Raw genomic sequence first — 14,008 nt, 5'->3', positions numbered from 1 at the left:
TCTGCCTGCCAATGCAGGGGACATGGGTTCGAGCCCTGGTTGGGGAACTAAGATCCCACATGCCATGGGGCAACTAAGCCTGTGTGCCACAACTGTTGAGGTTCGCGTGCCTCAGTGAGACAGCCCACGTGCCGCAAACTACAGAGCCCACACTCTGGAGCCTGCGCATCACAACTAGAGAGAGAAAACCCACATGCCACAACTAGAGAGAAACCCGAGCAGACCGTGAGCCATAACGAAAAGATCCCGCATGCCTCAACAAAAAGATCCCGTGTGCCGCGACTAAGACCCAATACAGCCAAAAAAAAATTAGGAAAATAAATAAATAAAACAAATATTTTTTTTAAAAATACAGTGTATATTTCTTAGTAATCCATAACCATGTCAGCCAGAAACTGGGAGTTATCCTGGACTACCTCCTCCTCCTACCTTAGCCCCCATATTCAATCAACCACCAACTTCTGTGAAACTTAACAGTTTAACATCTCTTGAATCAACTACTTTTCTCCACTAATTTCTCTCCTTCTCCACTTTCATCACTGTGGTCTAAGCCAATATCCTCTGTGACCTAGGCTCTCCTAACTGATTTCACTACATTTTCTCCTGTTGCTCTCCAATCCACTGTTTACACTGCAACCAAAGTAATTATTTAAATTTTTTAAAAATATTAAATGATTGACATTCCCTTGCTTTAATGAAAACTCTTCAATGACTTCCCATAGTACTTAAGATAAAGATCAAAATACCTGACTAAAAACTCTCCAGGATCCTGCCTAGGGATTCCAAACTCAACAACAACCAGGTTAAATATTGATTCATTAAATTTACTTATCGGGCAACTTAATTGAGTGGCATAAAATGAAGAGTCCATGCCCCACTAGAGGGAGTAGCAGCTGCCTGGATCCAGCTGAGTGTTGCCATCTGAAAATACAGACTTGGATGTTGTTATATCCTCTCATTTTTCAAGAGAAGCCAGAAATCCAGACTTTTGTGTGAAATTTTCCTGATACGTCAATGCTGGCAACTCATTCAAACTTTCCAAACAATAAGGAGGCCAAATCTGACCTGTCATCTAGTCTCTTCACCTAGCCGCACACCAGTAATCTCTACACCAGCCATACTGCATCTGAATATTTCTCAGATCCTCAATGATACTGAAACCGAGCAGGACCCCATGGGGACCTCCAGGGCACAAAACCCTTTCTGCTTCCGGTTTCTTGTTTGTAGGAAAAAGGCTTTCCACCTCCAAGACCTTTCCTAAGTTCCACAGGGCAGATTCAGTTCCTAACCAGGGGAGTGAGGGAACAGCAGAAAGAAACAATAGTGCAGTGATGGGGCAGGGGCCTGGTTCTTCCTCAGGGCTGTGCATAACAATCTCATACATATCTCTGAGTTCTTCTACAGGAACTAGGGCACCCATCCAGGTGGAGGGTGGTATTTTCAGGCTGAGCACAAGCATGTGGATCTCCGACTGGTTGGAACCAGAAGGCTGATGATTCAAATTCCTAGAATACCACCCTGTTACCTCACCACCAACCAATCAGAAGTAGGTCACAGACCCTGCAGCTCTCCCCTGAAATTTTGCCTATAAAAACTCTTCCCCCAAAATTTTTGGGTGTTCGGGTCTTTTGAGCATGAGTCACTATTCTCCTTGCTTGGCCCTTGCAATAAACCTTTCTCCACTCCAAACTCTGACGTTTTGGTTTCTTCGGCCTCACTGAGCATCAGGCACATAACTTGGGTTCAACAACAGTACTACTTAGGGCTCTCACATATGTTGTGTCCTCTGCTTTGACCACCTTTTTTTCCCACAACTCTACCTGACCTAGCAATCTCCTACTTGTAAGCTTCTCAGCAGTTGTTTCCTCAAGAAGCCTTCCCTACTCCCACTGCCTGTCCCCGTGACCCCCACTCCACAGGCTAAAACACACCATTATATGCTCAGATAACACTGAGTACACCTTCATAACAGTCAACACACCTAAAAAATAAATTTATTTAATACCTGTCATCCCCTCCCACCCCTCCCCCAAGATGGGAAGCTCCGTAAAAGTCGGGCCCGATACACAGCAGACATGCAATACACATTTGTTGCTGAATAGTTTGGTTATAAAATATTCCTTTAAACAATAAGGGTCTGGTGTACTTTTAAAATATTAATTAATCTCTACCTAACTTTTCAGGAACATGTACAATATTTTAAGGTAAGTAGACTCAGAATTAAAATATTCAATTAAAACTACAATGATAATAATAACTAGCATTTATTGAGCATTTACTAAATGCTAAGAACTATGTTGAGTACTTCACGTGTACTATCTCATTCAATATAACGATCTATAAAGTGATGCCACTATCATCCAGAGAAAGTAACTTACGCATAGAGTTTAAAAATTTGCTCAAAATCACACATCTAATCAGTGACAAACTAGGGTACGAATCCACGCAGTCTGACTCCAGAGCTTAAGCACCTAACTACACTAATTAAGAAAAGACAATTCAACAAGTATCTGTTAAATACTGTGAGTAGGAAATAACGGCCATCATTTATTTTTCATTACTTCTCCATTAAAGTAAGGTTCCTCATCCCTCTATCCTGCACTCCTCTCCACACATATAAAATTAAGGTAAATCATCACTTTGTATTTTCCAAATTAAGAAAGATGTTCTTTGACCCACATACAAAATAAGCATGATCTTAGTACCAACTATATCTGTTAAAATGTTATCTTTCTGAATTATTTTTAAATATGTTAATGTTTATATATTAATGTTTTATATTTTACATTGTAGTCTTATTATTGGAATGATCTCTAATTTTAAATGTATTTCATTGATCAAATTAGAAGAATTCTTATAACTACAGACTGTGTTTTCAGATACGGTGACAATCGATATAAAAATAAACTGACGGCGGGACCTTCAAGACGGCTGAGAAGTAAGACTTGAAGATCACCTTCCTCCCCACAAATATACCAAAAATACATCTACATGTGGAACAACTCCTATAGAACACCTACTGAACGCTGGCAGAAGACCTCAGACTTCCCAAAAGGCAAGAAACTCCCCACGTACCTGGGTAGGACAAAAGAAAAAAGAAAAAACAGAGGCAAAAGAATAGGGACCTGCACCTCTGGGAGGCAGCTGTGAAGGAGAAAAAGTTTCCAAACAAACTAGGAAGCCCCCTCACTAGCAAAGATGGGAGGTGGGCAGGGGGAAAGCTTCGGAGCCATGGAGCAGAGCGCAGCAACAGGGGTGCGGAGGGCAAAGTGGAGAGATTCCCGCACAGAGGATCAGTGCAGACCAGGACTCACCAACCTGAGAGGCTTGTCTGCTCACCCGCCGGGACGGGTGGGGGCTGGGAGCTGAGGCTCATGATTCGGAGGTCAGATCCCAGGGAGAGGACTGGGGTTGGCTGCATGAACACAGCCTGAAGGGGGCTAGTGCACCACAGCTAGCCTGGACAGAGTCCGGGAAAAAGTCTGGACCTGCCTAAGAGGCAAGAGACCATTGTTTTGGGATGCGCGAGGAGAGGGGATTCAGAGCACCGCCTAAATGAGCTCCAGAGACAGGCGTGAGCCACAACTATCAGCACGGACACCAGAGACAAGCATGAAACGCTAACGCTACTGCTGCAGCCACCAAGAAGCCTGTGTGCAGGCACAGGTCACTATTCCCACCTCCCCTCCCGGGAGCCTGTGCAGCCCGCCACTGCCAGGGTTCCGTGATGCAGGGACAACTTCCCTGGAGAACACACAGCACGCCTCAGGCTGTTGCAACGTCACGCCAGCCTCTGGCTGACCCAGGTCTACTCAACGACCAGCAAGCTACCGTGCTGGACCCCCTATGCCAAACAGTTAGCAAGGCAAGAACACAACCCCACCCATTAGCATAGATGCTGCCTAAAATCGTAATAAGCTCACAGACACCCGAAAACACAGCACTGGATGTCGTCCTGCCCACCACAAAGACAAGATCCAGCCTCATCCACCAGAACACAGGCACCAGTCCCCTCCACCAGGAAGCCTACACAACCCACTGAACCAACCCTACCCACTGGGGGCAGACAGCAAAAACAACAGGAACTACGAACCTGCTGCCTGCAAAAAGGAGACCCCAAACACAGTAAGTTAAGCAAAATGAAAAGACACAGAAATATGCAGCGGATGAAAAGAGCAAGGTAAAAACCCACCAGACCAAAGAAATGAAGAAAAAATACGCAGTCTACCTGAAAAAGAATTCAGAGTAATGATAGTAAAGATGATCCAAAGTCTTGGAAATAGAACGGAGAAAATACAAGAAACGTTTAACAAGGACCTAGAAGAACTAAAGAGCAAACAAACAATGATGAACAACACAATAAATGAAACTAAAAATTCTCTAGAAGAAATCAATCGAGAATAACTGAGGCAGAAGAAAGGATAAGTGATCTGGAAGATAAAAGAGTAGAAATAACTACCGCAGAGCAGAATAAAGAAAAAAGAATGAAAAGAATGAAGGACAGTCTCAGAGACCTCTGGGACAACATTACACGCACCAACATTCAAATTATAGGGTCCCAGAAAAAGAAGAGAAAAACAAAAGAACTGAGAAAATATTTGAAAAGATTATAGTTGAAAACTTCCCTAAAATGGGAAAGGAAATAGTCAATCAAGTCCAGAAAGTGCAGAGAGTCCCATACAGGATAAATCCAAGGAGAAAGACACCAAGACACATATTAATCAAACTATCAAAAACTAAATTCAAAGAAAAAATATTAAAAGCAGCAAGGGAAAAGCAACAAATAACACACAAGGGAATCCCCATAAGGTTAACAGCTGATCTTTCAGCAGAAACTCTGCAAGCCAGAAGGGAGTGGCAGGACATATTTAAAGGGATGAAAGGGAAAAACCTACAACCAAGATTACTCTACCCAGCAAGGATCTCGTTCAGATTCGATGGAGAACTTAAAACCTTTACAGACAAGCAAAAGCTAAGAGAATTCAGCACCACCAAACCAGCTTTACAACAAATGCTAAAGGAATTTCTCTAGGCAGGAAACACAAGAGGAGGAAAAGATAACAATAACAAACCCAAACCAATTAAGAAAATGGTAATAGGAACATACATATCGATAACTACCTTAAATGTAAATGGATTAAATGCTCCCACCAAAATACACAGACTGGCTGAATGGATACAAAAATAAGACCCGTATATATATGCTGTCTACAAGAGACCCGCTTCAGACCTAGGGACACATACAAACTGAAAGTGAGGGGATGGAAAAAGATATTCCATGCAAACGGAAATCAAAAGAAAGCTGGCGTAGCAATTCTCATATCAGACAAAATAGGCTTTAAAATAAAAACAATTACAAGAGACAAAAAATGACACTACATAATGATCAAAGGATCAATCCAAGAAGAAGATATAACAATTGTAAATATTTATGCATGCAACATAGGAGCACCTCAATACATAAGGCAAATGCTAACAGCCATAAAAGGGGAAATCAACAGTAACACAATCATAGTAGGGGACTTTAACACCCCACTTTCACCAATAGGAAGATCATCCTAAATGAAAATAAATAAGGAAACACAAGCTTTAAATGATACATTAAACAAAATGGAAGTAATTGATATTTATAGGACATTCCAGCCAAAAACAACAGAATACACTTTCTTCTCCAGGGCTCATGGAACATTCCCCAGGATAGATCATACCTTGGGTCACAAATCAAGCCTTGGTAAATTTAAGAAAATTGAAGTTGTATCAAGTATCTTTTCTGACCACAGTCCTATGACACTAGATACCAATTACAAGAAAAAATCTATAAAAAATACAAACACAGGGAGGTTAAACAATACACTACTAAATAACCAAGAGATCACCAAAGAAATCTAAGAGAAAATCAAAAAATACCTAGAAACAAATGACAATGAAAACACGATGACCCAAAACCTATGGCATGAAGCAAAAGCAGTTCTAAGAGGGAAGTTTAGAGCAATACAATCCTACCTCAAGAAACAAGAAACATCTCAAATAACCTAACCTTACACCTAAAGCAATTAGAGAAAGAAAAACAAAACAACTCAAAGTTAACAGAAGGAAAGAAATCATAAAGATCAGATCAGAAATAAATGAAAAAGAAATGAAGACAATAACAGCAAAGATCAATAAAACTAAAAGCTGGTTCTTTGAGAGATAAACAAACTTGATAAACCATTAGCCAGAATCATCAAGAAAAAAAGTGAGAAGACTCAAATCGATAAAATTAGAAATGAAAAAGGAGAAGTAACAACTGACACCTCAGAAATACAAAGGATCATGAGAGATTACTGCAAGCAACTATATGCCAATAAAATGGACAACCTGGAAGAAATGGACAAATTCTTAGAAAAGCACAACCTTCTGAGACTGAACCAGGAAGAAATAGAAAATATAAACAGACCAATCACAAGCACTGCAATTGAAACTGTGATTAAAAATCTTCCAACAGGAAGCTTCTGGGCTGCTGCTCTTCTTGCTGCTCCCTGGCTCACGGCCGCTGGTCGACCCCCACCCTCCCCGCTCCCCTTGGCCTCGATGTTCTCACCTTACAGGCGGCTCTTTGCAGAAGCACGAACTCCTCACCCCGCTCCTCTTGGTTATCCCGCGCCCCCCCCCCCCCCGTCTCTCTTCCTCCCGGTCCGCAGCGGTCTCCAGGGTTCTCCGACGGTCGGAGCCATGGCATCCCGACATGTGGCAGGCCGCTGTGCTCCTGCTGCTCATCAGGACCCGGCCTTTGGAGGGCGACGACCCCAATCCCAGCTGGAAATTCCACTTTGACTTCTAACCTCTCCTCGTCTGACGTTCCTGACGTCATTCTGGACTTCTTTGATTGATCCTCCTGAGGGCAGAGAACTACATTCTGCTTCTGATTTTAAATCGAGAAATGTTTCCCACCACCTTGTGATGCCAAAGTCCGTATCATCCGACACTGAAGAAGAGAGTGAATATCATTATGAAAATGCTGATGAAGAGAAAGAGGATGGAAATGAAAAACCAGAAGAAGGATCCAAACTGGATATGGTCTCAGCAGAGGGCAGCTCTGGAGAACACAGTTGGAAGGCATAAAAAGAAGTGGACATCAAAAGAAAAGAAGAATTTGTTCTTCACGGATATTCTAGTCTTCATTAGCCCACAACACAAATTGTTTCAAAGTTCAACATCCCAAAATGACGTTAACTGACATCTGACTTTACTCTTACCTTTACAGATAAATTTGACAGTATTGTTCACATTGAAAATAAAAGCTTGTTTGACATGAAAACAAAAATTTTCCAACAAACAAAAGCGCAGGACCAGATGGATTCACAGGCAAACTCTATCAAACATTTAGAGAAGAGCTAACACCCATCCTTCTCAAACTCTTCCAAAATATAGCAGAGGGAGGAACACTCCCAAACTCATTCTACGAGGCCACCCTCACCCTGATACCAAAATCAGACTAAGATGTCACAAAAAAAGAAAAAACTACAGGCCAATATCACTGATGAACATAGATGCAAAAATCCTCAGCAAAATACTAGCAAATAGAATACAACAGCACATTAAAAAGACCATACACCATGATCAAGTGGGGTTTAATCCCAGGAATGCAAGGATTCTTCAATATACACAAAACAGTCAATGTGATAAACCATATTAACAAACTGAAGGAGAAAAACCATATGATCATCTCAATAAATGCAGAAAAAGCTTCTGGCAAAATTCAACACCCATTTATGATAAAAACCCTCCAGAAAGTAGGCATAGAGGGAACTTTCCTCAACAATAATAAAAGCCATATATGACAAACCGACAGCCAACATCATTCTCAATGGTGAAAAACTGAAACCATTTCCACTAAGATCAGGAACAAGACAAGGTTGCCCACGCTCACCACTATTATTCAACACAATCTTGGAAGTTTTAGCCACAGCAATCAGAGAAGAAAAACATATAAAAGGAATCCAAATTGGAAAAGAAGAAGTAAAACTGTCACTGTTTGCAAATGACATGATATCATACGTAGAGAATCTTAAAGATGCTACCAGAAAACTACTAGAGCTAATCAATGAATCTGGTAATGTAGCAGGATACAAAATTAATGCACAGAAATCTCTTGCATTCCTATACACTAATGATGAAAAATCTGAAAGAGAAATTAAAGAAATACTCCCATTTACCACTGCAACAAAAAGAATAAAATACCTAGGAATAAACCTACCTAAGGAGACAAAAGACCTGTAGGCAGAAAACTATAAGACACTGATGAAAGAAATTAAAGATGATACAAACAGAGAGAGAGATATACCATGTTATTGGATTAGAAGAATCAACATTGTGAAAATGACTATACTACCCAAAGCAATCTACACATTCAATGCAATCCCTATCAAACTACCAATGGCATTTTTCACAGAACTAGAATGAAAAATTTTACAATTTGTATGGAAACACAAAAGACCCCGAATAACCAAAGCAATCTTGAGAAAGTAAAACGGAGCTGGTGGAATCAGGCTCCCCGACTTCAAACTGTACTACAAAGCTACAGTAATCAAGACAGTATGGTCCTGGCACAAAAACAGAAATATAGATCAATGGAACAGGATAGAAGGCCCAGAGATAAACCCATGCACCTGTGGTCACCTTATCTTTGATAAACGAGGCAAGAATATACAATGGAGAAAAGACAGCTTCTTCAATATGTGGTGCTGGGAAAACTGGACAGCTACATGTAAAAGAATGAAGTTAGAACACTCCCGAACACCAAACATAAAAATAAACTCAAAATGGATTAATGACCTAAATGTAAGGCCAGACACTATAAAACTCTTAGAGGAAAACATAGGCGGAACACTCTGACATAAATCACAGCAAGATCCTTTTTGACCCACCTCCTGGAGAAACGGAAATAAAAACAAAAATAAACAAATGGGACCTAATGAAACTTCAAAGCTTTTGCACAGCAAAGGAAACCATAAACAAGATGAAAAGACAACCCTCAGAATGGGAGAAAATATTCGCAAATGAAGCAACTGACAAAGGATTAATCTCCAAAATATACAAGCAGCTCATGCAGCTCAGTATCAAAAAAACAAACAACCCAATCCAAAAATGGGCAGAAGACCTAAATAGACATTTCTCCAAAGAAGATATACAGATTGCCAACAAACACACGAAGGGATGTTCAACATCACTAATCATTAGAGAAATGCAAATCAAAACTACAATAAGGTTATCACCTCACACTGGTCAGAATGGCCATCATCATAAAATCTACAAACAGTAAATGCTGGAGAGGGTGTGGAGAAAAGGGAACCCTCTTGCACTGTTGGTGGGAATGCAAATTGATACAGCCACTATGGAAAACAGTATGGAGTTTCCTTAAAAAACTAAAAATAGAACTACCATACGACCCAGCAATCCCACTACTGGGCATATACCCTGAGAAAACCATAATTCAAAAAGAGTCACGTACCACAGTGTTCACTGCAGCTCTATTTACAATAGCCAGGACATGGAAGCAACCTAAGTGTCCATCGATATTACTCAGCCATAAAAAGAAACAAAGCTGAGTTATCTGTAGTGAGATGGATGGACCTAGAGACTGTCATACAGAGTGAAGTGAGTCAGAAAGAGAAAAACAAATACTGTATGCTAACACATATATATGGCATCTAAAAAAAAAAAAAAAAGGTTCTGAAGAACCTAGGGGCAGGACAGGAATAAAGACACAGACATAAGAGAATGGACTAGACGACACGGGAGGGGGAAGGGTAAGCTGGGACGAAGTGAGAGAGTGGCATGGACATATATACACTACCAAATGTAAAACAGATAGCTACTGGGAAGCAGCTGCATAGCACAGGTAGATCAGCTTGGTGCTTCGTGTCCACCTAGAGGGGTGGGATAGGCAGGCAGGGAGGGAGGGAGGGAGGGAGGGAGATGCAAGAGGGAGGAGATATGGGGTTCTATGTATATGTATAGCTGATTCACTTTGTTATACAGCAGAAACTAACACACCATTGTAAAACAATTATACTCCAATGAAGATGTTAAAAAAAAATAAACTGACATAACCACATAAAATATACACAAAGTTAATACAGGGATCCCTCAATACCTGAACTCTATTTGAATTCTTGCCTTCCAAAACTCAGGAACCAAACAGATTTGAATAAGTTCTCACATGTACCACTTGTTATCCAGACTCTTACTACCCAAAACCCAGAATTTGGCTCACTCACCATCCCTTATTAAGAGAACTCAATAACCAATCTCTCACTCCAAACTCAGGGATCCAACAGTATCCAAGTCTTGTACAGCAAAACAGAAGCATATGTATTCAAGGGCTATATAAATTTTAGAATTCTTGTTTTAAGAGATTTAAGCAGATTTTTTTAAACGTGAAAAAAATGGACATATCTGTATTTTCATTCAAATTTGAAATTTAAATTCCACTTAACGAAGAATTTTTCTATGTGAGTGTTTTTAAACTAGAAAGCGCCATATTTTTTAACCTTTAGACCACACAAAGTATAAAGTAAATTGTTAAGTATATGACAGACAACTTATAAAAGTTAAATAAAGTTAATTCATGGCTTCAAAGAGCTCTGAAGTCAGTCTTAGCATCTTTTTTTTAAAAAAATACTTATTATAAATAACAGGTTTTCAAGGAAAACAGTACTTTCAGCGTTAATTTTTCAGCAACGTATTTCACAGATTATATCAGATTTTTCTTGACGTCACCAAGAGCAAAGGGCAAAATAAAAGAAACGAATGAAAAGAGTACAGAAGTTGAAAATGATGGCAAAAATTTCAAATTAATTTGGTTACAGACGAATGATATGAAACAATTTTAGAAGTAATTACTCCATAAGGTTCAGCCCAAAGTCAAAGAAACAGCAAGCAAAGAGCAAATTAACTAGATTGAGAAAATGGAAAAAACAGCTCTCATTACAACAGTGCGTTTTTCTAAAGTATTTAACTTAGGATAACATTTGAACACAAGCTTTTTCAAAAACCTCGTGCATGATGAAAAGTTAAAACTAACATCAGTTGAGAACAGAACTAAAACATATGACTTTTTAACATACTCAAAAATTATTTTAAGACATAGAGAAAAAAGGGGAAAGGTTTAGCAGGTAAAAAACAAAAACAAAAAACTGTAGGTTTGAAGAAAGCAAACTACTTTCCCAGATTCTTTTGACACAAACTGCATAAATGATTTAAAGAGACTGTAACTAGAGCTCCCATTTTATCCTAATTTGCCCATATTCTCCCAAGAGCTCACTTCGGATTTACTGATTTTAAAGAATGTGAACCATTTAATCAAGCAAATTCTAAGAGTTATTTGATACACTCCATCTTTCACATTTAGGAAAAAAAAAAAGAGCAAAATTAAATTGTAAAACATAACCAAACCTTGTCTACAAGCGTCACAAAGTGAGTGACTTAAGATTCAGTGATCTCTTTAACTTAACTGATTCCACACAGAGCACCAAAACACATCTATTGTGCCTGTGTTTGTCTTCCTAAAAAGCTAAGATTCACTACTGAGCTTTAACTACCGGCCAGAGATGAGAGCCCTTTGGGAGAGAACCCAGAGGAGATGTCAGGATTCCATGGATCTATTTCACAGGGGGGCACAATGATTGAATGCAACACATTCTTAATAAATGAAGGCGCAGCATATGTCACTATTTCTTCAGGTTAAGTCTTCATACCTCCATCCCCAATTGTTCACATCAGACACAACACCCCTGAGCACAAACATTCCTCCTACATAAAAAGAAGGCGCTGGACTTTGGATGGGGCTCTAGGTGTCCTTCCAGTTTATGATTCTATCTAACTAGCTGTGAAAAAGTACAACTCTCACGACTCAGGGAAAGTTACATTTTACTGCCAAAAAATGACAGATTTGATGCAATAAACCATACCTTGCTCTGCCAAATGTTAAAACCAGAACTTCGGAAATAAACAAACCTGTGTCTATGTTCATCTGGTCCATGGATCAGGAAGACTCCAGGGTTTTTAGCCCCTTTGCCGGCATCTACATGAGGAATTAACACATCTTCCAAACCCAGATCAAAACGTTTGTGTTTTGAGGAGTCTGGTAGGAAGAAAAATGCCCCAAAACACAGGGTGATGAAGGCACTTAGAATAAGGAGGAGGATAAACTTCTCAGAAAGTCTCAAGGTAGCCCTGTGATGCGGGAAGGAAGGCGGCCCCAGGTTCAGAGGTGGTATCCTTCGTCCAGAGAGGGGTAGCAGCGCTGGGGTAGTCATCGTTTACGCTCTTGGGCAGAATATTTTATAAAGTTCTCATCTTACATCAAATGTACGATACATTGAACAGTCTTCAGAATCCTGGCAAAAATGGGGAAACTCAATTTTCCTCCTCTTAAAGGACTGCTGTGCCTTTCAATAGGGCACCTCTTTCACGCTCATCCAATTACATGCAGAAACGAGTGTGGCCCCCAAACGATCCCTAGTTTAAGTCCTGTGATATTTTCTTTGCCATCTGGCTCTCAGTACCTCACCGGGTGATTACAAGTCTCCTCTTCATTCCTAAGGGTAGATCAGACAAGCAACACCGCACAGAGGATGCAAGGTGGGTTCTTCCATTCCTGAACCTCTGGGAGATGCTCCAACGTGGTTTCCCGCCCCAAAAGGGAGCCTGACGTGATCCAAGGAGTTGTGGAAGGTTCACTTGCGCTCCTCCGATGCTTCGATTGCAGAATCTCTGAACCTCAGTGGTGGAAAAACAAGGGGCTCCTCGGAAGTCAGTCAACCGGGAGGAGGGTCACCCGCCTCGCCGGGAAGCCGAAGCAGCGGCGCTGGGCGAAAAGCAGGAAGGAGGGCTCGGACGCCCGCGCCTCCCGACGCTGTCCCCGGGCTCCGGGGGCCGGCGACAGCTCCGACGCTGCTCCCTCGACGGTTGGCGCGAAGAGCATCCACGTCCAAAATACCTGCGCCCTCCCAGCCGCGGCCGCCGCGGCCGCTGTCGCTACCGCTCGGGTCTGTCAGGGAGCGGAACTTCCTCCTCGGCGGCCACTGAGAAGCCCCGGCGTGTGCGGGGGGAGGGGAGGCGCGGCGGCCGCCCCCGCTCGGCTCCTCCTCCTCCTCCTCTCGGCGGCTGGTTAAGTTAACCCCGGCGTCGGCTCCCAGAGAGAGGCTTCCTCTGACTTCGCCGCGCCCGGCCGCGGCGACCGAGCCCCCGCGGCGTGGGAAGAAGCAAAGCCGCAGCCTCCCTGTCCGAGAACCCGGGGCAGGCGCCTGCTCATTCCTCGCTCAGCCCGGGGGCGGCGGCGGCCCCGGGCTCGCGAGAGCAGTCGCGCCTCGGGCGGGCAGAGGTCAGCTGCGTCTCCTTCCTCCCTGGCCGCCGTGGGGGGCCTCCGCCGCGCAACCTCCGGTCGCTCGCAGCCGCTCGCTCTGGTGGTGGCGGCGGCGGCTGCGGGAGAGGCAGCGCGTCCACGCGGTGCGGAGCTGCGGCCCGGTCCTCGTCCCGGTCCTCGTCCCGTGGCTCCCTAGGCCGGAAGGGCGCGGAGCAGCCGACTGCCGACACCCGTTGGGCACACTCCTGAGGGGAGCCGGCGTGTGGGGGTGGGGCGGATGGCTCGGGCCTGCCTCCGGCCCCGACTCGCGAGTGGGCGTCCCCGGGCGGCGGAGTGTGAGGTGCGCGCGCACGCTCCCGGCCTCGCCGCCGCCGCCGCCGCCGCCGCCGCCCCCGCCCCTTCTCCGCCCCGCCCGGCCCGGCCCGCGCTCCGGCCTCGCGCTGCTGCTGCTGCGGGTTCCAGCGCCCGCCCTCCCGCACGTCGGCGGCGCGCCCCCCGGAAGCGTCCTGCAGCCTGCGTCTGGGCACGTGACGGGAGAAAGTCGACCGTTGGCGCTTCACTGATAACTTCACCGGTGCCAGGCTTCGGCATCGCCAGTTCGTGGGATTGACCCGGCGTTTGGGAGGTTGGGGGCGGGGAGGGCAGGGAGGCTCAGGTCCC

At 43.3% G+C, this 14,008-nt stretch overlaps 1 protein-coding gene across 3 annotated transcripts in view; it reads right to left on the bottom strand.

Moving 5' to 3' along the window:
- Positions 1-13,709, bottom strand: part of MAN1A2 (mannosidase alpha class 1A member 2) — a 172,775-nt gene extending 159,066 nt beyond the window's left edge. The window contains exon 1 of one of the 3 annotated variants that reach the window (XM_036854140.1): positions 11,998-13,709. In XM_036854140.1, coding sequence (XP_036710035.1) covers positions 11,998-12,299 — 302 coding nt within the window. In that variant the 5' untranslated portion in view covers positions 12,300-13,709. The remainder of the gene's footprint in view (positions 1-11,997) is intronic. The other 2 variants (XM_036854150.1, XM_036854145.1) reach the window with 2 other exon arrangements.
- Between the last annotated feature and the right edge of the window lie 299 nt (positions 13,710-14,008).

This window comes from Balaenoptera musculus, chromosome 1 (genome assembly GCF_009873245.2).
Source record: "Balaenoptera musculus isolate JJ_BM4_2016_0621 chromosome 1, mBalMus1.pri.v3, whole genome shotgun sequence".
In the NCBI taxonomy this organism is placed as follows: Eukaryota; Metazoa; Chordata; class Mammalia; order Artiodactyla; family Balaenopteridae; genus Balaenoptera; species Balaenoptera musculus.
Note: the sequence above shows the minus strand (reverse complement) of the source record. Positions and strands in the feature narration are given on the sequence as shown.